The sequence below is a fragment of the Elephas maximus genome, chromosome 9, assembly GCF_024166365.1.
Source record: "Elephas maximus indicus isolate mEleMax1 chromosome 9, mEleMax1 primary haplotype, whole genome shotgun sequence".
In the NCBI taxonomy this organism is placed as follows: Eukaryota; Metazoa; Chordata; class Mammalia; order Proboscidea; family Elephantidae; genus Elephas; species Elephas maximus.
The window spans coordinates 56783780-56808652 of record NC_064827.1 but is presented as its reverse complement, the minus strand read 5'-3'; the positions used below and the strand labels follow the sequence as shown (position 1 = coordinate 56808652).

At 39.5% G+C, this 24873-nt stretch overlaps 1 protein-coding gene across 1 annotated transcript in view; it reads right to left on the bottom strand.

Annotated features, from left to right (window-relative positions):
* The window catches only part of RAD23B (RAD23 homolog B, nucleotide excision repair protein), a 45620-nt gene extending 21054 nt beyond the window's left edge, over positions 1-24566 (bottom strand). Inside the window, exons 1-3 of the mRNA XM_049895497.1 lie at positions 24086-24566; positions 5348-5429; positions 3780-3859 (exon numbers count right to left, since the gene is read on the bottom strand). Of these exons, the coding sequence (XP_049751454.1) occupies positions 3780-3859; positions 5348-5429; positions 24086-24151 (228 nt within the window). The 5' untranslated portion in view covers positions 24152-24566. The remainder of the gene's footprint in view (positions 1-3779; positions 3860-5347; positions 5430-24085) is intronic.
* Positions 24567-24873: the final 307 nt, after the last annotated feature.

Sequence of the window (24873 nt, the reverse complement as noted above, 5' to 3'; positions counted from 1 at the left end):
ACTGGCCATTTTGAACCTGACAATCATACGGTCTACTATGCTGGGAATGACAAATTGAAGAGGAACAGAGTCACATTCATTGTCAAAAAGAACATTTTAAGATCTATCCTGAAGTACAATGCTGTCAGTGACAGGATAATATCCATATGCCTAACAAGGAAGACTCAGTTAATACTACTATTGCTCTCCAACTCAATTTATACTCCAACCACTAATACCAAAGATGAAGAAATTGAAGATTTTTACCAACTTCTCCAGTCTGAAATGGATCAAACATGCAATCAAAATGCACAGATAATTACTGGTGACTGGAATGTGAAAGTCAGAAAAAAGATTAGTAGCTGGGAAATATGGCCTTGGTGATAGAAACAACACGGCAGAGTGCATGATAGAATTTTGCAAGACCAATGACCTATTATTCATTGGACGGACCTTTTTACTGACAATATAAACGGTGACTATTTTTTTTTTTAATACATGTGGACCTCACCAGATGGAATACACAGGAATCAAACAGAATACATTTGTTGAAAGAGATGATAGAGGAGCTCAATATCATCAGTCAGAACAAGGCTATTGGCCGACTGTGGAACAGACCATCAACTGCTCACACGCAAGTTCAAGCTGAAGCTGAAGAAAATTAAAACAAGTCCATGAGAGCCAAAGTACGATCCTGATTATATCCCATCTGAATTTAGAGGCCATCTCAAGAATAGATTTGATACAGTGAACACTAATGACCGAAGATCAGATAAATTCTGGGATGACATCAAACACATCATGCGTGAAGAAAGTAAAAGGTCTTTAAAAATACAAGGAAAAAAAAAAAAAGACCAAAATGGATTTCAGAAGAGGCTCTGAAACTTGCTCTTGCATGGAGACTGGTTAAAGTGAAAGGAAAAAATGATGAAGTAAAAGAGCTGGGCAGAAGATTTCAAAGGGGGGTTCCAGAAGACAAAGTATATTATAATGAAATGTGCAAAGACCTGGAGAAAGAAAACCAAAATGGAAGAACACATTCAGCATTTCTCCAGCGGAAAGAACTGAAGAAAAAACTCAAGCCTCGAGCTGCAATATTGAGGAATTCTATGGGCAAAATATTCAGTGATGAAGGAAGCAACAAAAGAAGATGGGAGGAATACAAGGAGTTACTGTAACAAAAAGAATTGGTCGATGTTCAGCCATTTCATGGGGTAGCATCTGATTTGAAAAACCCGCAGAATTAAGAGATTCAAGCTGTGCTGAAGGCACTGGTAAAAAACAAGGCTCCAAGAATTGACAGAATACCAGTTAAGATATTTCAGCAAACGGCTGCAACTCCGGAAGTGCTCACTTGATTACGCCAAGAAATTTGGAAGACAGCTACCTGGCCAACTAACTGAAGAGATTCATATTTGTGCCCACTCCAAAAAAAGATGATCCAACAAAATGCAAAAATTATCAAACAATATCATTAACATCATACGTAAGTAAAATTTTGCTGAAGATAATTAAAAAATGGTTGCAACAATACATCAACAGGGAACTGCCAGAAATTCAGGCTGGATTCAGAAGAGGACATAAAGCGAGGGATATCACTGCTGATGTCAGCTGTATCTTGGCTGAGAGCAGAGAATACCAGAAAGATGTTTACCCCGTGTTTTACTGACTATGCAAAGGCATTCAACTGTGTGGATCATAACAAATTATGGACAACATAGCGAAGAATGGGAAATTCAGGACACTTAATTGCGCTCGTGCAGGACCTGTACCCAGACCAAAAGGCAGTCATTCAGACAGAACAAGGGGATACTACATAGTTTAAAATCAGGAAAGGTGTGCATCGGGGTTGTATTCTTTCACTATACTTATTCAATCCATATGCTGAGCAAGTAATTCAAGAAGCTAGACTATACGAAGAACGCAGCATCGGGATTGGCATAAGACTCATTAACTTGGATCCACAATCAAGGCCCATGGAAGCAGCAGTTAAGAAATCAAAGGACATATTGCACTGGGCAAAATCTGTTGCTAATGACCTCTTTAAAGTGTTAAATAAGCAAAGATGTCACTTTGAGGACTAAGATGCACCTAACCCAAGCCATGGTATTTTGTATCACCTTGTACGCATGTGAAAGTTGGACAATGAATAAGGAAGACCGAAGAACTGATGACTCTTAATTATGGTGTGGCAAAGAATATTGAATATATCATTGACTGCCAGAAGAACAAACAAATCTGTTTTAGAACCAGTTCCTGGAAAAGGACATCATACTGAGTACAGTGAGGGTCAGCAAAAAAGAGGAAGAACCTCAACAAGATGGATTGACACAGTTGCCGCAACAATAGGCTCAAACATAGCAAGGACTGTGAGGATGGCACAGGATCAAGCACGGTTTCATTCTTTTTACACAGTGCCGCCATCAGCTTGCATTGACTCGACCCCACCTAATGACTATTATCTTCAAAATAAAACAGCCATGAATATCATTAGGATCCTAAGTAAAATATGAATAAATGGGTCCTGAGTATCTAGTCCTCAAATTTAAGAATCTATTCTGAGACCTATTCTCTTTAATTCTTAACTATGTTCTCAATAGTCAATTATTGCAATACTAAAGAAAATAAGGTCAACAATGAAACATACCCAAATGTACGGCTGTCGCCTTTTCCATTATGTGCTATGTATCATAAAAACAGATGGGAAAAGACTTCTTCACCTGATTCTGTTCCTCTATACTTAAAGTTCAACATTTAATGAGTAAGTGCTTAAATATAGCAAAATCAATATAACTCTTAATTGATTAAAAAAAAATTCAAGTCTGATATATGTAAACTGTTCAGTGACTTTTTGCTTCTGAGTACCACTGTATGCACTGATTAAAATTTGATCAACTCAACTTTCTATTACTTATTACCAAACACTCTGTGACTTAGAAAAACAAAACATTCTACCTTAAGCCTTTGATGAACTGGTTTCAGTTATCCAGTGTTACATGTAACATTATTCTGAGACTGACAATTCAGTCCTAAAGATTGTAATCATGAACAGCACTACTCCTCCATTTGTCCTAAGTCTCCGTGAGATGGTTGCTGTTGTTGTTAGCTGCCACAGAGTCAGACTGCATGAATAAGTACCTTTAAAACAATGCCTCTTAAGAGAACTCATTCATTCTCTGCTTTAGAGTAAATTTTTCACTTGTATGTACTGTCCCAAATATATTTAACTGAATAAATTACAAAGAAGCTCCTCATATTTAAAACATACTCAGAGTAATCATTCTGACATTTCTTTAGCTGCCTTTTCCTTTTTGTAGTTGCTAAAAATCTATCGCATCCACGAAGAAATACCACTGAAAATTCTGAGGCTATATGACTTTTCTGCACTGAGGAGTCTGTTGGATCTAGTACATAATTTAGGAAAATCCTTTAAAGAACCCTTACTAAAAACTATAAAATAAAAAACATTTATTCAATTTCTAACCATCACCATTGACTAATAATTATATAATTAGTGATTTTACTACTCAAAATCTACCAATTCTTAACATGAGATTTTACTCAATCAGTTTTAATCTACTTAAAAGTTACATTAAAACTACAAATATACAAAATTATTAATTGTACGGTTGACTCAAGGAAAATTCTTAAAGGCATTAATTGCAGGTAAGTGCGTATCTCTATGCATGTGTATAAACTGTGTTCACTTAAAGGTATAAAGGTTGGATTTGAGATCTTTGTTTTCTAACTAAAGACTCACATGCATACATAAATATGTAGAGAATGAGGATGGAACTTACTTTTGTCACCATAACCACCACAAAGTTCTTCTCATCAATTTTATATTCTTTGAGAGCAGTATCATCATTGAGGATTTTGCCTAATATATTGAGAAAGGTGTTATTTAAGGCATCGTAATTTTTGTCTTACACATAAACATAACTGAAGTTAAAACAATTTTCTATTAATCAATCACCACTGTGATTCTATCAATTCTTTCCCCAAAGAAAAATCTGAACCAATAGATGAAGATAAAGAAAAACATGAAATGGAAATATGGTTGGTTAAAAAGACATAAGCATTTGACTAAAAGATGGCAAACATATATATGCATATAGATACTCAAAACAATTTCTTAAAAGTATGAAGGTGAGATATTCACAGTAAAAAGGACTTCAGAAAAGGACTCAGTACCCAAGGAAAGTAAAATTAGTATAGAACTGAGGAAGGCACAAAGGAGTGCACAAGACCTTGGTCATGCTGAAGGTCAAATGTTAGGTCAGGATTCTTTCTGGTTTTCTTCCTTGAACATAGCTTTCCATTTTTAAAAGTTATTGAAACCAAGTGCTGCAAGCATTAAGACAGAGGAACAAAGAATCTGTACTCTGTATAGGAATGAGAAAATAGGCTAGGACTAAGACTTGGGAATTCTAGTTTTATGCCTGCTACCATCTACCTGGAAACCCTAGTAGCACAGTGGTTAAGAGCTACCGCTGCTAACCAAAAGGTTGGCTGTCTGAATCCACCAGGCACTCCTTGGAAGCTCCATGAGGCAGTTCTACTCTGTCGCTACGAGTCAGAATTGACGTGACGGCAATGGGTGCCATCTACCTGTCTCTTTAAAATTTCTGATTCCTGACCTATAAAAACGGTGGGGTTGAATTACCACGCCAGTGTTTAGAGGAAACTGGCTCAGTCCTCTAAACCAATTCAGTTAAGAAAATACTACAAAATCTCTATCCAAGAAAAGACAATTCATGGGAAATCAAAGACCCAAATTATTGACAGCGCCAATGAGTCGTGTTTAGTATTTTCTTTGAAGAACAAAGAAAATTTTCCCCACAAAATTTGAGTATCAAGTCTATTTTCAACATACATTTTCCTGGTTACTAGTGAGGCTAGTTAAATTTGCAATTTCCAGTTAATAGCCTTTGTTGCTTTTTAACTGAGTCATCTTCTTCTTATTGATTTCTAAAAGCTCTTTATATAATCTGATTACCTTTCCTCCCATCATTTATTTACAGTGTTTTCTGACATACAAGACTTTCCATATTCTTCAATTTTGGTACTTAAGACAGATGCTCAGATCAAATAAAAACACAAAATCCGGTTATGTGATGACTATAAGACCAAACAAAACTAAGACTGCTGAAAGGAAAAATCTATACGATAAATGTGAATAAAGAGAAGACTGAATATTAAGATCATATTCAAATGACTGCTCTTTCACTGTATGTATCTATACAATAATGTTTCTGACACAATCAATTTGTACACACTAGAAATCTCAAGGTAACCATTTCTAAAATGAAAACAATGGCATGGTAAGCAAGAAAACAGCATGTTAACTTCAATATTTAATTCATACCCGCATAAATTAATTTCTGGCCTGCTACCGGAAAGGCATCTTTCCCCTTTTCAGATTCAATCTTCTCCTTCAGTGCTTTCACCTGTAAGAGAAATACATTTCTTCAAAAAGTCTAAGCAAAAAAATGACAAACCAGGACCTGAAAAAATGATGCAAGATAAAATATTTTTCTACATTTTAATTATTAATGTTTCTCAAAACTCAAAGATCATGTCTCCCAATATATACAAAAAGACTCACTGCTCATCCATATTATTAGGTGTGACAGGTGTAAATTTTGTTTTACCCTATCTGTTACATATACATCGTTAAAAAAAAAAAGTGAATTGTTCACTTAATAAATTTATTTAAAACAAAGGTTTCAACATAAAAAAGTTTTGAGTCTCACTATCAAGTTTATGAGTTTATTTCTCACAGAGTAAGAAAGTAATAATAAGACTACTTCAATGTTAGAAGCTAAATGTAAATATTAAAAAGCAAATGACTCACTCTAAGTGTCGTAATGTTTCCTTATAATCACCTAGGGGAGGCGGGCTTCATGAAGACCAATTAAAACAGAATCTATTAGGGCAAGGCCAGAACATCACTATTTTTAAAAAGCTTTACCAAACGAAAAATGAACAAACCTGTTGCCATCTAGTCAATTCCAACTCATGGCAACCCCATACGACAAAGTAGAATTGCCCCACAGGCTTTCCTAGGCCAGAATCTTTATGGAAGCAGACTGCCATGTATTTTTCCAGATGAGTGGTAGCTGGTAGGTTCCAACTGCCAATCTTTCAGTTAGCAGCGGAGCGTGCATAACCACTGTACCACCAGGGTACCTTTAAAAACTTTACAGGTGGTTCCAAAGTTCAGCCAAGGCTGAGAACCAATGTACCACTTAAAAGACCTTAAGAATATAGCTTGGATTCTCTTGGCATCAGTCTCTTCTGTAAAAATAAGATGGATTGAAGCAGACGTCCTTTATGGCCTCTTTGATTCCTAACATCATATGATGATAGGCTCGTTATGAAGTATTTAGAAAACTATGAGTCTAATCAATTTTTTAAGCCAACTGATCAAAAAAGTAGGGTGACGCAGGAGGATAAAAAGGCAGAGAGACTTGTTTCCCATGTAGCTTAATCAAACTAGTTTGATTACTTTATGGCCACAAGAGTCCAGAGGAAAAGACTTCCACTTCCTTCGATTACCCAAAATAATTCTGAAAACAGTCTAAGTTGATAGCTCTGAGCTTTACGGAAAAATTATCTGACAGAAAGAGATACAAAGAAAGAGTTTTTTATTGTACAATTCAAAAGTGATGTGTACTTCCAAAAAACAAAACAAAGGTAATAGTGTTTACATAGCTTAAAGTACATTAACATACATAATCTTACATAATCCTTGAAACTCTGGGGTAAACGGGAATACCATCCACTCAATTTTATAAATGAGAAAAGAGAGGGGGGGTTAAATCATCTGTTCTAAATCACAGTGCTCTTAATGAGTATTTTGTAAACACCATATAAATCACCTTGCTATTCTGAGCTTCCCGAAATGAGTCAGCAGCAACACTGATATTCTGATACTCCCTAAATTAGAAATGGGGAAAAAAAAAAAAAAAAAAAAAAAACCCACTGCCCGTTGAGTTGATTCCAACACACAGCGACCCTATAGGACAGAGTAGAACTGCCCCATAGGGTTTCTAAGGAGTGGCTGGTGAATTCGAACCGATGACCTTTCAGTTCGCACCTGTACCTCTTAAACCACTATGCCACCAGGGTTTCCAAATTAGAAATATATCACAAGAATCTCAATCCATTATTTTCTGTTGTTCAAATTTCAAAGATAAAACACCAATAACAACTTTTTAAAAATGCATTCAGAAAATCTAATGTCAAAACCATTAGTATGCTCAGGATATGACTTCTACAACTTCATTAAATTTAGTGTTACTGCTTTTGTATTACTAGATAGTTAACTCTATGCTAGGTGTGGTTCACTCCTGCCTTAAAGAGCATTTATGCTGGTACTTCTGATCTTACCTATACATTCACTTAACACTTAGGAGTCCCTGGGTGGAGCAAATGGTTAAGCCCTTGACCACAAGCAAAAGGCTGACAGTTGGAACCCACCCAGAGGCCCTGCTTCTGAAAGGTCACAGCCTTGAAAACCCCACAGATCACAGCTCTACTCTGACACATGGGTCACAGTGAGTTGGAAGCAACTCAAGGGCAGCTAACACCGACAACAACAGAAGTCAAGTACCTCATGCCTAACATTCACTTAACACTTTATGATAAGAGTGGGAAATAATGGATACTATCTAAGAAAGGTTAAATAAAGGTTAGCCTTCAAAGACCATTTAGTTAAACCCCTATACTGCTATCAGATACTAAGGCCTAGAGCAGGGATTCTCAAAGTGTTACTCAGGGACCCCTAAGGGTTCTTAAGACCCCTTTGATGGTCTGTGAGGTCAAAAGATATTATTTTATTTGCTTTTTTATCATCCTCACCTTCTCCTAAGTATACAGCGGAGTTTCCCAGAGGTTTTATTATAAAGTATGTGATATCACAAAGGGCTGACTGCAGAAGCACGTGAGAATCCAGCTATCTTCTATCAAGCCAAACACTAGAGATTTGCTAAAAATGCAAAACAATGTATGTCTTCACGCTGCTATTTTGTTTTAGAAAAGTCATTTTCACAAAAAATATTGATTATAACATTTAATGGGCTTATTATTTTAAGTGAACATCTAAACAAATTTTCAGCTTTAATTTCTAATATGATAAAAGCAATAAACACAACCCACATAAAAAAATTATATGGAGTCCTCAAAAGTTTTAAGTGTAAAGGGGTCTTGAAATCAAGTTTGAGAACTACTATCCTACATGCTAAATGACTTGCCCAAAATGATACAACTTAAGTGATGACAGAACATGCTTAAAGTGCTCTGTGGTGAATGATAAATCTCCTTCCAAACTTTTTTTTTTGTGAGAAAGAGATGAAATATTTGAAAATGTAATCGCTTGGTGAAAATTACAAATGAATCGCAGACAACTGACTGCATGTGTCACTATAGGTGAACCTAGTTCTCAGAACAGGGTTTAGTACATACTGGGTGCTCAGTTATTACTTGCTGAAATGAATTAATGAAGACACCATAAAAATATGTGAAAGAAAAATTAAAAGAAATAATACAAGCAGGACTCCCACTCCTTGACAGGTCATAGTAAGTGCAATAATTAAGAGCAATTTAATTGACACACACACACAGACACAGACACACACACAGTTCTCTAGCCAAAAGAAATTATATATTTCCAGCACTCAGAATATTTATTTTAAAATTTTAGGCCACAAGTATCTTAATATATTTCAAAAAGCCTAGATCAATAACAGACCCACTCTCTAATTTTGCTTATCAAAGGAGGATGGGAAAAAAACCAAAAACCCACTGCCATCGGGTTGACTGAGACTCACAGTGACCCTGTAAGACAGAGTAGTATTGCCCCACTGGGTTTTCAGGGCTGTAGGCAGACTGCCACATCTTTCTCCTGCAGAGTGGCTGGTGGGTTCAAACCACCGACCTTTCAGTTAGCTGCCAGGCACTTTAACCACTGCACCACCAGGGCTCCTTGGGGCAAAAACAAATCCCTGTAAATAAAGAAAAGTAAGACCAAAAGAGAAAAAGGCTTCACCAATCATCTACTTCTAGATAACTTTTGTTTCAAGAAATCAAAGATGTGATTAAAGAATGCTAAGAACATAGTGAGAACTTTATACACATCAATGCCTATATAATTTGGCTAAAGTAATCACAGACTAAACTATAAACATTTATAATTAAAAGAAGGAAAATTAATCAACTAAGCATGCAACCAAAAAGAATAAGGCAAATAAAAAATGCTAATAAAAGTAAAAACCACAAAAACAGAAAAGGCAGAACAAAAAAATTATTGCACCAACAGAAAAATGGCCGAATGAAAGGCGTAGGCAATTCACAATCACACAGCCAATAGATGGGGAACGTTCAACCCCATTAGCAACCAAAGCACACATTTTAATGTCAAATATTCAACAGACTGTCATACTGGAAAAATCTGTTTCAAACAATTCTTGGTGTTAACAAGTGAGAAGACATACAAGTTCAGACTGAGAGCATGAAATGATAAAAAATTTTGAGGGCAATATGGGGGGAAGGAAGAGTCTGATCCAGCAATACCACTCTGGGAACGTATCAAAGAAAATAACTGAATTAGACTCTGGAACGGGGTTCACTGATCTATCCAAAATTCTGGCACTGTTCTTTAACCTCAACTCAGTGATATTTATTTGCAATTCACTTAAGTCATCTGTTCATAGCCACAGGCTGAATGCTGCCATCCCAAAACTGCCCCATCTTTGAAATTCTAAGTGACCAATTTCCTATTACTGCCAGCTCTCCTGGTAACTATTCACTATACCTGGTCTTGAACCAGGATCCCTGGTGGGGCGGTGGTTCAGTACTCAGCTGCTAACCAAAAGGTTGGCAGTGTGAACCCACCAGGTAGCTGCTTCGTGGGAGAAAGATGTGTCAGTCAGCTTCCATAAAGATTTACAGCTTTGTAATAGCGATTCTACTCTGTTCTATAGAATCGCTATGAGTTAGAATTGACTTGATGGCAGTGAGTTTTAACGGGTGGTCTTGAACCTCACTAAGATCCTTAAGTCTCTTGAATGTCATAAAGGTCCCTTGAATCTCTACTTTCACGTCAACGTTCATGGCCAGCTCTATAACTTTCTTCCTAACATCACAGATGCCTTGCCCTTCTGCCAGACAAAATTCCGCATCTGGATCAACACAATTAAAATTATTTCCATCAGTACTCAACGTAAAATTTACTTCAACTACTCTCTGCCCTACTCTCCTTCCACCTTACTTACTTAGTTAACAAATGTCAACCTTTATCTAACCAACTGCCTCTTCACATTTACATCCAGTCTTCCAAATGCTACTGGAGAAAAGGAAAGACACATTCAATCTTTCTGTTCCCCTGGTTAGCCCTCTTCTTCATTCTCCACACCATTCAACATTCTCCTCTAAATCCAATTCCCAACACACACCCCTACTCTCTCTGGAAACGAACATACTTTCTACTTCATTAAAAACATAGAAGCCATCGGAGGAACTTGCCCTCAACTTTCCACCACCAAACTAACATACTTTGTTGCTTCTAAGTCCACCTAATCTCCTTCCTACTTGTTGAAAGAAAGAGGTAACCCTTTCTTTGATTCAACCCTAGTTCATTCCACCTGTCCTCTGGTTCCCCCTCCAGTGTTTCTAAGTACTCTGCTAGATTCATTAGCTCCCCCTAACCCTCACTTTCAACCTTCCCCTCAAAGCTAACTCATTTCCATTCACATTTTGACTCAGTTCTCTGGTGGCGCAGTGTTTAAGTGCTTGGCTGCTAATCAAAAGGTCGGCAGTTTGAATTCACCAGCCACTCCTCGGAAACCCTATGAGGCAGTTCTACTCTGTCCTATAGGATTGCTATGAGTTGGAATTGACTTGACAGCAATAGGTTTGGGATTTTTTTGCCAGCTACTCTCTCTTCCCCTTAGTCTTAAGCATTCTTCAAAGAATTAACTGTATACATTGTCTTCACTTAATCATAATCCCACATGTATCACTCAAGGGTGATATACAGTGCTGACAAACAGATACAAAAAGTTTACTCATTTTGCTGCTTATTTCCTCTTTTAGTGCCTACTCCCACAGTTCCATTAAGACCACTCTTGCCAACATCACTGAATTCAGCAATATCATAATCATTACTTATTTATCTTTTCCTATCTTGCTTGCTGTCATATTTATACTACTGACCTTATCATCCCTTTCAAACTGCCTTCCTAACACCATATATTTCTGGTTTTCCTCTCTGTTCAAGCCTTTGTGAAATTGTCTTCTTTGGCCAGCCTTTTAAATCTTACTTATGGTTATGTCCAAGGCTGCCTTTTCCTCTACAGCGATTTCCACGGTAATCCATCTCATCTACTCCTAGTTTCAATCATCACCCAGATATCTCTCTCTCTCTCCCCTGACCTTAAGTTACACATACCCAACTCTCTACTGGACCCTTCATCTGGATGTACCATAGACAAGTCAACCATAATGCCTGTGCTGCAGGATGGCTTCTAGATTAGTATATAAATCTTCCGTAATCCAAGTGAATTGAGCACGCTTTCAAATACGATCAGAAGGAAAAAAGAAAAAACTCATCTCTCTGGATGCTGTGAAGAAGGAAGAGGTATCAACTTTGGATATTTAACTTGGGAAGGTTATGGCTGGGAATGAACGTAGTTATGACTCCTCTACTGTGCTGGACCCCATGTCAATGCTCTTGTTACAATGAGTCATTTCAATAGGACGGATCTAAAACAGAGTACTACAGTGCCAGTAAATAACCAGGACTACCTCACCCAATGCTGATAAACAAGAAGCAGGAATTTAACTTTCATTTTGCTATTTATTTTCTCCTAGATTAAAGAATGGGAGTTTATCATCAACTCAACTGGAAACGAAGCATGGTTAACACTCAAATAAAAAAAGCTTTTTCAAGTCACATACTTCTCTTATAAAATTGTTCATTTTAAAAGGAAAGCATACTCAATATCTAATGTTAAACACAGCTGACATGGCTTCCCCCCCCCCCAAAAGGGGGGGAAAAGAAAACACAGGACAACTGTCAAAAATTCCCAACACAAAAGTCGATCAGTTATCCTTTTTCATCTCAATTCCCTTCTGAGGTCCTTATCTCCTTTTCCCATATTCTCATACCAAAACCATTCATCAAATGATGCCAATATACCATCTAACTAACATCAGAGGAAATCACTTCCTAACATGGTCACTCCACTGCATCCACCGCTACTCAAGTTTGGGCAATAACCACTAAAAGCAGTCATTTCTGTACAACAAATTAAGGTTGTAGATTATGTTTGAGATAACAGAACAATATTTTGCAAATTACATTCCCATAACAGTAGTATGAGATGCTGCATACTCATCTTCCTACTTACACAGCTCCTTTGCATAAGTGCACTAAGAGCATTGAAATAATTAACTCAGTTAATCTACACAACAACTCTGAGATTATAGTCGCCAGCCTCCAAAAAGGCTTCCAATGACCCTTGCCTCCTGCTATTCAAGGTTTTACGTATGCTCTCCGTGCACCGTATTATGGCTAGCCCATCAGAACAGTAAAATACTGCTGAAGTGACAGTGTGACTTCTGAGGCTAGTTTATAAAAGCCATTGTGGATTCCATCTTGCTCTCTTGGATTACTCATATTGGGGGTAATGTCAGGCCATGTCATTGTCATGAGGATACTCAAGCAGGCTGGGGAGAGGCTTATGTGGGGAGGAACTGAGTTCCCCAGCCAACAATCGGCACCAAGTTGCTAGTCACGCGAAAGTCACTTTTGAACAGAATCCTCCAGTCTCGCTCAAGTTCTCAGATAACTGTAGGCCCTGATGCAACCTAAGACAGACTAGGTCAGAATCACCCAGCTGAGCCACTCTTAAATTCCTGAATCATATAAACTATGAAATAATAAATGTTTACTATTATTTTAAATCACTGGTTTGAAGTAATTTGTTACATAGGAACAGGTAACTAGTACAGAGGTAAATATTACACAGAAAAATACTCCAATTCTGTAAACAGATTTCATTAAAAAAAAAAAAAGTCTGAGGCAATAGTTCTAATACTACATAGCCTAACAAGTTAAAAAGTACAGGCATATGTCATTTTACTGCGCTTCAGAGATACTGCGTTTTACACAAATTGAAGATTTGTGGCAACCCTGTGTTAAGCAAGTCTATTAGTGCGATTTTTCCGACAGCATGTGCTCACTTTGTGCCTCTGTGTCACATTTTGGTAATTCTCACAATATTTCAAACTTTTTCATTAAATCTGTTATGGTGATCTGCGATCAGTGATCTTTCAGGTTACTATTGCAATTGTTTTGGGGCACCAGGAACCATGCCCATAAGACACAGAGCTTAATTAATAATGTTTTTTTTGTGTTCTGCTCCATGAACCAGCTTTCCACATCTCCTTGATCCCCCCTATTCCCTGAGATACGACAATACTGAAATTAGGCCAATGAATAACTCTACAATGGCCTCTAAGTGTTCAAGTGAAGTGTCGCAGGTCTTTCACTTTCAATCAAAAGCTAGAAATGATTAAGCTTAGTGAGGAAGGCGTGTCAAAAGCCCAGGTAGGCTGAAAGTTAGGTCTCTTGGGCCAGTAAGCCAAGTTGTGAATGCAAAAGAAAAGTTCTTGAAGGAAATTAAAAGTGCTACTCCAGTGAGCACACAAATGATAAGAAAGCAAACAGCCTTATTGCTAATGTGGACAAAGTTTTAGATAGAAGATTAAACCAGCCACAACATTCCCTTAAGCCAAAACCTAATCCAGAGCAAGGCCCTAACTCTCTTCAATTCTATGAAGGCTGAGAAAGGTGAAGAAGCTGCAGAAGAAGTTTGAAGCTAGCATGAGGTTTAAGGAAAGAAGTCATCTCCATAACATAAAAAGTGCAACATGAAGCGGCAAGTGCTGATGCAAAAGATGCAAAAAGTTATCCAGAAAATCCAGCTAAGATAATTGATGAAGATGGCTACACTAAACAGATTTTCAATGTAGATTAACAGCCTTATATTGGAAGAAAATGCCATCTAAAACTTTCATAGCTAGAGAGGAGAAGTCAATACCTGGCTTCAAACCTTCAAAGTCTGACTCTCTCGTTGGGGATTAACGTAGCTGGTGATTTTAGATTGAAGCCATTGCTCATTTACCATTCCAAAAATCCTAGGGTTCTTAAGAATTATGCTAAATATGTTCTGCCTGCGCTCTATAAATGGAACGGCAAAGATGGACGACAGCACATCTGTTTACAACATGGTTTACTGAACATTTTAAATTTTAAGCCCACTGTTGAAACCCTGGTGGCATAGTGGTTAAGAGCTACGGCTGCTAACCAAAAGGCAGGCAGTTCGAATCTACCAGGCACTCTTTGGAAACTCTACTCTGTCCTATAAGGTTGCTATGAGTCAGAATCAACTTGACAGCAATGGGTTTGGTTTTGGTTTATTCAGACCTACTGCTTAGAAAAAAAGATTCATTTCAAAATATTACTGCTCACTGATACTGCATCTAGTCACCCAAGAGCTCTGATGGAGATGTACGAGATTAATGTTGTTTTCATGCCTACTAACAAAACATCCAGTCCACAGCCCATGAATCAAGGAGTAATTTCAACTTTCTGAGTCTTATTACTGAAACTTACTTCTTAAGGCTATAGCTGCCATAGTTAGTGATTCCTATATGGATCTGGGCAAAGGAAACTGAAAACCTTCTGGAAAGGATTCGCCATTCTAGATGCCATTAAAGAACATTCGTGATTCATGACAGGAGGTCAAAATATCAACATTAATAGGAGTTTGGAAGAAGCTGATGCCAACCATCATGGATGACTTTGAAGGGTTCAAGACTTTAGTGGAGGAAGTGAAGTAACTGCAGATATGGCAAAAATAGCGAGAGAACTAGAAGTGGAGCCTGAAAATGTGACTGAACTGGTGTAACCTCACGATACAACTTTAAAGGATGAGGAGTTGCTTCTTATGGATGACCAAAGAGAGTGGTTTCTTGAGATGTACTCTACTCCTGGTGAAGATGCTGTGAACATTGTTGAATTGACAACATAGGATTTAGAATATCACATCAACTTAGTTGATAAAGCGCAGGCAGGGTTTGAGAGGATTTACTCCAACTTTGAAAGAAGCTCTACTGTGGGTAAAGTGCTATCAAACAGTATCCCATGCTACAAAGAAATCTTCAGCGAAACGAAGCATCAATCAATGCGCAAACTTCATTGCTGTCTTATTTTAAGAAATTGCCACAGCCACCCCAACCTTCAGCATCCACCACCCTGATCAGTCAGCAGCCATCAACAACAAGGCAAGACCCTCCACCAGTAAAAAGATTACAACTCGGTGAAGGCTCAGATGATGGTTAGCATTTTTTTTTTTTTTTTTTAGCAATAATGTATTTTTTAACTAAGGTATGGAAACCCTGGTGGCACAGTGGTTAAAAGTTACGGCTGCTAACCAAAAGGCTGGCAGTTCAAACCCACTAGGTGCTCCTTAGAAACCGTATGGGGCAGTTCTACTCTGTCCTATAGGGTTGCTTTGAGTCGGGATTGACTAGACGGCAACAGGTTTAGTTTTCAAGTATGTACATTGCTGTTTTAGACATAATGCCACTGACACTTAATAGAACACAGTACAGTGTAAACATAACTTTTACATGCACGGGGAAACAAAAAAATTCATGTGAATTGCTCTAGTGCAATATCCACTTCAATGTGATACTTGCTTTATCGCAGTGGTCCAGAACCAATACCACGGTATCTCTGACGCATGCCTCTAGAAAGACCAATTAAATTTTGGCAACTACCCATTTGCAAACAGAAAGAGGCTACTTAAGCTAAACAGGTTTACAAAAGGATTTCATGAACTTGCACTATTTTATTTTGATTCCTTCAGTGGTTTCCACGCATTTGAGATACTCACACAGGTACCAAGAAACATAGATTCAAAAATAGGTCCCTGTTATTTCTAAAAATAAAATTGATTATAAAGATGCCAGCTAACTGCAGTGCAAACAGAAAAATCTTTCCACTGAACTCAAATAATAAAAAAATGAAGTATAGGAAAAAATGAGATTTTTATTGAAACAGTAACTAAAAGCATAGTATTAATAATGTGAATCTATTTTTAAGGAGACAGTAAAAAATAAAGGCAATCCTTAAATTGGGTTATGATCTAAAAGTCTACTACTTTAAATACATGGTTTGAAATCCAAAATTCATTTTCCCACAAAAACTACATAAAATGGTATTTAGCCTCCTAAACCAACCCACAAAAGCCACTTTCGTCTATTCTGTAATGAAATATATTCCTAACAGTATGGTCTCAACAAGAGCAAAACAGACACAGAAATCTGGAGACTGAGTATAGTGATTATGGGGGGTGGAGGCAGTTACAGTTACTAGTTAAAAGGAGCCCTGGTGACACAATGGTTAAGTGTCCAACGCTAACCCAAAGGTTGGAGGTTTGAACCCATCCAGAGGCTCTGCTGAAGAAAGATCTAGCAACCTGTTCCTGTAAAGATTACAGCCTAAAAAACCCTATGGGGCAGTTTCTACTGTGAGTCTAAATCAACTAGACAGCACCCAACAACACAACAGTTACTAGTCATGAGACTAAATATCACGAATTGTGTCCTCTCAAAGTATCTGTCAACTTGGCTTGGCCACGATTCCTAGTATTGTGTGACTGTCCACCATTTTGTCATCTAATATGATTTTCCTACATGTTGTAAATCTACCTCTATGATGTTAATGAGGCAGGATTAGAGGTAGTTATGTTAATGAAGTAGGACTCAATCTACAAGATTAGGTTGTGTATTAAGTCAATCTCTTTTGAGATATAAAAGAGGGAAGTGGGCAGAGAGACATGGGAGAAAGATGTGGCAGTCTGTTTCCATAAAGATTTATGGCCTATGGGACAATCCTATAGGGTTACTACGAGTCAGCCTATGGGGCAATTCTATAGGGTTACTACGAGTCAGGGGACATCATACCACCAAGAAAGTAGAGTCAGGAGCACATGACCTTTGGAACCAGGGTCCCTGTGCTGAGAAGCTCCTAGACCAGGCGGAGACTGATGCCAAAGGCCTTCTCCCAGAAGCAACAGAGAAAGAAAGCCTTCTCCTGGCGCTGGCACCCTGAATTCGGACTTCTAGCCTTCTAGACTGTGACAGAATAAATTTCTCTTTGTTAAAGCCATCCACCTGTGGTGTTTGTTATAGCAGCACTAGATAACTCAGACACTGAGTAACTGAGGTAGAACAGAAGAAAAGATCACTGGATAAACATTTAAGGAATAAAAGGTTAAAATATTGGAAAATGCCATCTTTCATAGCTGTTCAAACTACCAAGGTCATTTACTGTGCGAACGTGGAGCAAATTACTAATCATCTTTTTTCCCTTTTTTCCTTCTTTTTAAAACATGTATTAGTACATACTTTTTTCACAACTCTGGGGTTGGTTTCCTTTGTAAACAATGCTTACCACATGCTGTAAAGCTCAAAATTATTGTGACGAATTTTGTATTTTTTAACCCACAGATAAAGACAGCTACATCAGAAAAAAGGGTAACCCACAATGTACATCCAAAGCTACTATCTCCACTTCTCCCACTATCCCTCACTCCACTCAAATCTAGCTTCTGGTCCCATCAGTCCCGGCTGAGACTGCTCATCAAGATCACTAGGAACCTTCAATAATTTGCCCAAACCAAAGGTCACATCTCATTCTTATCTTAATCTCTCAGGTATTAGACACAGTTGACCCTTTCCTCCTCCTTGAAACATTTTCTTCTCTTGGCTTCTTTCTACCTCAAAGGTTGTTCCTTGACTGACTTCTTCTCTGACCAATCTCCATATGTTAGAACATCCCAGGGTTCAGTTCTAGGACCCATCCTATGTCCTAGCAAAATTCTCAATAAAGTTCCTCAATTCACCCATGGACAGTCCAATTAAAGAACAATTCTAGAAACACATAAGTTAATTCACTACATACAACAGATAACTTAGACATTAGAGCTAAACTCTCTCAAGGAACTAGTGTTAAAAAAGGCTGCTAGATGATCTCGTTCAGTCCCACTGACTGAAAAGTCAACCATATATGCTGGCTATTTTCAAGTCCAGACTTCTCTCTGGAATCCAGACACATAAAACAACTCACCTCCTTAAGAGTCATCTCAAACTTAAGTCTTTGAGTTTTCACTCCAATCCCCAAACTGGCTCCTTTCTCAGCCTTCCACATCTCAGGAAAGAACACAAGTATTACACAATTCACAAAACCAAAATCTAGGTTTAATCTTTGATTTCTCAATTTTCCCCATTCAGCCCATTAAAAAGTCCTCTCAACTCTACCCCCCAAAACATATCCCAAATCCGTCCACTCTACTCCATTTCCACTCCTATACTATACCAGTCAATTGCTAAGACCAGTGCACAAGCCTAACTGGCTTAACTGCTTTCACTTTTGCTCGCCCTAATAGCCATTCTCCATACAGCAATCAAAGTAATCTTTTAAAATCATAGATAAAATATTACTTCTCCCCTGCTTAAAATCCCCCAAAGTCTTCCTATTTTACCTTGAAAAACACAGCTTCCAAAGCTGTAGTGTTCTGGCCCCTTGCCTAACTCACTGATCTCTTACCCATCTTCGCCCTCACCTACTAGACCATCAATACAGGCCTTTTCTAAATTCCCACAACACACTCTTAAAACTCATAAAGGTCTTTACTCTAGCAGTTCTCTACAGAAAACCATTCCCATCTCTGAGCCCTCATTATGATTCCAACTCATAGTAACCCCATAGGACAGAGTACAATTGCCCATAGGCTTTAAATCTTTATGGAAGTAGGCTGCCACATCTTTCCCCTGTGGAGCGACTGGTGGGTTTGAACCACCAACCTGGTTAGCAGCTAAGAGCTCAACTACTGCGCCATCAGAGCTCTGTGACCTAAGTGTAAATGTCACCTTATTCAGAAAGTGATCATTCAACATGAATGTGATCATTCAACCTAAAAAGTAACCATCTATTCCGCACTGTCAAATCACCTCACCCTACCTTAATTTTCTGCATAGCATTTACCATTATCTCATTTTTAAAATGTGTTGACTAGAATGTATGCACTATGACAGCAGGGCCTAATATGCAGTAAGTGCTCAACAGTTATTTGACAAATGATTCAACATGTAGACACATTACACTGAAGAAACACTGAATTAATAGTTTGCCAAATGAATACATTAAATTAATTCAAATCATATTTATTAAATACCTACTGTATGCATTGATAGAGAAAAAGTTTGGTAGAGACAAAACCAGATTTTCCAGGTTCTTCCTGTATTTTGTTCTACTATCGTCCAAGAATCCTTAATTTTATCTTTGCAATACAGTATGTTAATATATTCACCACTTACGATTTTAATAATCTAGGAAACATCTATAAGGGACTATCTCTACCATGACAATACTGGAAACGCAACAAACCACAATAGGAAAAAGTCACTAAAAAGTGATGGCCAGCAAATACTGCTACGGAACAAGTACTCAAGCAGTATTTCATAGCGTGATCACTAACATTATAGAGGTAAACTATAAATGACTTAATTCTTTGCAGATCACTGTACAGCACAGTAAATATACGGTTTACAGAAATTCAAACTACTGTATCTTTATAATTTTCCTATCAAAAACTTTCAACATATATACACCTTTGGTGTCACTTACATTGTAATGTGATCTCATTTCAGCTTTTGCCTTAAGTCTCATTTGAAATTTACTCCCCCTCCCCACCCCCCCATCATTCAAGGCATATAATCACTGGTAAACTGACTGCAGGACTCAATCTGTATACCATGCACTCTTTCTCTTCATCATACTCAATGACAGAATAAAATACCGCACGGTATTGCAATTATCTTAAAAAAAAAAATTCTTTTTAATCAGCCTATCCTTAACTTAAAATGGCATTAAGCAACAGCAAAACAAAAAAAACCTAAAGTGACTTTGGATCTCAGCTTACAAACCACGTGCATTCCATTTCCTTCTTACAGTCCATCATACCACCAAAACTTCAGAATCTTTAAAAAAATTTTGAGTAGCAGACTACTAGGCATCTCAAAATGCTATATATAAATATATATATATACACACACACACACACACAAGTTAAATTTCTCATACTGTTAACAGTATAAAAAGCCCTGGGGGAGCAATGATTAAGCACTCGGAAACCCTGGTGGCATACTGGTTAAGTGCTACAGCTGCTAACCAAAGGATGGGCTGTTCAAATCCTCCAGGGGCTCCTTGGAAACTTTATGGGGCAGTTCTACTCTGTCCTACAGGGTCGCTATGAGTCGGAATCAACTCGACGGCACTGGCTTTAAGCACTTGGTTGCTAACCGAAAGGTCAGGAGTCCAAACCCACCAGCCACCCTGAGGGAGAAAGATGTGGCAGTCTGCTTCCTTAAAGAGTAAATAAACAAACAAAAAAACCCAAACCCAGTGCCATGGAGTCAATTCCGACTCATAGCGACCCTATAGGACAGAGTAGAACTGTCCTATAGAATTTCCAAGGAGCGCCTGGTGGATTTGAACTGCTGACCCCTTGGTTAGCAGCTGTAGCACTTAACCACTACGCGACCAGGGTTTCCATGAAGATTACAGCCCTGGAAATCCTATGGGGCAGTTCTGGTCTGTCCTGCAGGGTAGCTGAGTTGGCACTGACTCGATGGCTATGGTTTTTATACTAAGTCATCTATTAAAATAGAACATCACACATTTAAGAACATTCTCTTTAACAACACCCTATCTCCAAACAGAACTTATTGTTTCTATACTGTTTAAATGTTGGAGGAGATACATTACTATTATAAAAACAACAACAACAAAAAAAACTATAGAAAACTAGCAGTAAAAGCCGTGCATGCATATAGCCAAGTGAATGATACAAAACAATAAGCTTAAGAAAATTATTCTAGTTTTTTTTAAAAAGGGAAGGGAACTTGCAATATTCAAAAAACTAGAGCAAATATAAACAGGGTAAAACAAATCCTCTTGCTTTTTCCACCTTCTACATGCCCCATTCTATAGCCACTGAGCCCCAGGTAGGTCAATAAAGCTCCCAGGAGGCAAAGATCATGTTCTACATGTCCTTGTACTCCTCTAGTGTTGACAGTCAACGTTCATTTAACATCTAACTTGTTCGAAAAATGAATAACTCCCAAGATCTCCCTTATCCCTCAATCCTTTCTTACACTTATTTTGCTCAAGCTCTCAAGAATTCCTATACTGGCTACCTTAGCTAATTTCCTTAGTTCCTTCTAGGTAAAAATCTTGAAAACAAAGCTTTGAGTAGCCAAAATAAGAGGTTTCAGCGGCCAAAATCTGATCATTTTATACGTGGATTTCCTACAGGTCTCACTAAAATCCAATTTTTTATTTTAGATCTATTTTTAATATTCTTGGTTACCTGGTCCTCACAATAAGTTAGAAGCAGGACACTTAAGAGTCTCCCTACAATGATATCTTAATTCTAACTGTTCCTTTTCCTTACTGGAATTTGACTCCAAAGCTCTGCATCAAAAATAAATGGTTATTAAAAAGAATTTCATCAGTAAGATGAAATTAAAATAGCTCTGCTCTGAAAAACATTTCTTAAAGTCAAAGCCAATAAACTGAAAACCAACAAGTCATTTTAATGTATGTAAATGTTCCATATATCATGGATTAAATGTTTTAATTTCTGGCCCGAGACTAACAGTATTCAGCCAAATTAAGACAAAATGCTGAAGATGCCACTCTCTGTAACAATGAGCTTTATGAAAATAAACTCCTAAAAGTATACTTTCAAGTTCATATACATACGCTTAGAAATAAACTGGAAAAGAGCAAATATAATTAAGAACCTATACAATTATAATATTGGCTCTAAGATAATAGCGTAAGTACCTAAAGAGCTTTACAACTCTCATAGAGCATAAATATTTCATTGGAGCTGTGGAAAGTCACTGCTTAACTTCAATAAACCCACACATAACCAAAACAACAACAAAAAACAACCAACCCCACCGCAGAGTCAATTCCGACTTATAGCGACCCCATAGGGTTTCCGAGGCTGTAAATCTTCACAGAAGCAGACTGCCACATCTTTCTCCCTTTGAGTGACTGGCGGTTTTGAACTGCAGACCTTTCAGTTAGCAGTCAATCGCTTTAACCACTGCGCCACCAGGGCTCATTAGTTACCACAAAAAGAAAAAAGAAACCTTCTTTAGGTTTCAGTAATTGTGGAATTAATTCCGGTAAAGATACTTTGGCACCAACATATATTAGTACAAAGAACCAAAACATATAGACATTTTATGTATAGCTACACAATAGTTTGAAGTAGTAACTAAAGCTGCGTCTGAAAACATAACTTTCATCCTTCAACTTATTAATACACACTAAACAGTAAGGAAATGTTTGGGAAAATTTTGTTTCTATTTATAATACTAATCCAGTCAAATACTCCTGAGAACACTTCAGTTTCTCACACATTAACTGATATTTCCCACACCTATATTAAGAATATATCGCACCCACACTTCCACATATAATGAAATGTCTTGCAATCAAATCATCTTGTGTCACAATTCCAAAAGAAGTTGGGAAATCTGTCTCTTAAACAATTAAAGACATAGAAAACTTCATAAAATTAGAGGGTAAAACATAACACTGTATCTAAGAGGTATCCACTGGGTAATAATTCCATTTACTGACCACCAGTTAAATGCAATTTTGTCCTCACATCTCTCTAAAAGGCAAGTAATTTTCCCCATTGTACAGCAGGCCAAACTAAGAGAGTTACAGACCCACAGACGGAATTCAAGTCTATCTAATAAACACCACGACTCCTGATCTCCAACAAAAATATAATCAATTTTTTAAAAAATATATAGATGGGCAGAAAACTGCTTAACTGTGTATAGCGTAACAACTCCAGAACCTAAGCAGTAAATTTACACACGTGACACTTTTAGCTTTTTGGCATAAAACTGTACTGACTTCAACTTAGTTGCTCTTTTTGCAATCGCAAATACAGAAAATGGCTTGAGAATTTATCATGCGGATTTTTGAAATGTTTAACTGCAGAACAGATTTAAAAGATTTTTTAAATATGGATATCTCCCTTGAAATGCTACTATGGGGGGGGGCGGTGAGGTGGCGTGAACAGGGTTCCAATACAACTCCTCCAATTCCAAGACTTCTAACAGAGGACCCATGAAATCTCGAGTTGGGACCGAGCCAGAATCTAAAGAGCTCTAATCTTCACCACCAAAGAGACCTTAACGTGCAATCTGCATGTGCATGTGTGTTGGGTGGCTGGATTCGTGATACATGCAAATAAAAGGTTTAATAACTCTGGAGGGAAAAGAAGCAAAGAATTCGTTTTCACCACTACTCACCTCCGAAAACTGCGGCAGGCGAAACCTGATACTTTTTTTTTTTTAAGGCTCGCTATCTCGGGTTACCACCTCCTAGACCTTAGAACCTAACCAGGTCTACTCAGGTCCAGACGCCTCATCTCCCTCCCCCACCTGTAAACCTACGCCAGAAAGCCCGGCTCGCTCCAGGGGCCGCCGCGACCTCCCCTCCCCCTCCGGCCCCACTACCACGAGCTCCCAGGCCGAGGCCTCCGGCGCCCCGCGGGCGTGCTCCCGCCATCTGCCACCAGGCCCTCGGCGTCCAGCCACTGCTTCCCATCCTCCCTCCACAAAGCCGGTGGCCAACTCCGAAGGGTCCGGCACGACGCACGCGTCCGAGGCCGGAACCCTGGGCCCTATCGCGCCCGCAGCCCACAGGCCGCACCTCGCGCCCGCACTCACGGCGCCCTCGTGGGTGAGCTGAAGGCTCTCCCCGCCCGGGCGCGTCGCAGGGCTCCTCTCGGGGCTGAGACCCGGTTCCGCGCGCAGCGGCCGCCGTGCCGCCCCCACCGAGGCCCGGCGGGCCCCTCACGCTCCCCGAGGCCCGCGCGCGGCCGCCCCCGCTCCACCCGACCCCAGGCCCTGTGTTCCCCGCCGCTCGTACCGTCTCCTCGGGGTCGATGTCGATCTTAAAGGTTTGCTGCTGGAGGGTCTTCAGGGTGACCTGCATGGTGCCACCGCGCAGCTCCACTGCCGGGCCTGCTCCGGGTGCTGGCCGCTGGGCGGGGTCTGTGGCCTGGCCGGGCCCTGGGGTCGCCGGCGTTCCTCGCACACTCAAGAGGAAAGCGGTGGGGGTGGGGGCTTGTCACATTCGCCCTGCGGAGCGGCCTCTCCCCCAGCCCTGGCCCCAGGCCGAGCCGCTGCCTCCGCGACCGCGGCCTTCCACGCGAGCTCCGGCCGCGTCCGGCGTCAGCCACTGAGTCTGCAAGAGGTGCGAGGGGCTCTGAGCGACAAGCAGGGAATCCGCTAGCTCACCACACGACGGTCGCCGCCATCATCGTGACTCGCCGAGACGCACCCCCCTCCCCCACCCGAAAAGCTGGGGATGGGGACGGGCTGGCGAAGCGCGCAGGCGTAGGGTGCGGCGAGACTATGCGCATGCGTGGTAAAGAACTCCGCCCCAGAATTGGGGGCGGGGCGTATTGCTGCTCTGGAATGTCGGCGGCCGGGATCCGGCGTACGCAGGCGCACACCGAGGACGTCGCTTGGGCTCTCAGGGCTTCCCTGTGGTGTCTGCAGCCCGGGTGTTCTCCCAGCCCGCCGCCGCCCCGCCTACGCCCGGAGCCCCCCCGACCGCCGGAGTTGCGCAATTAGTAGCCGGGGAATCGCTACGTGGAGAGCGGACCAAGTGGGTGCTGAGCTCCGGAGCTGGAGAACTAGAGGGCAGTAGAT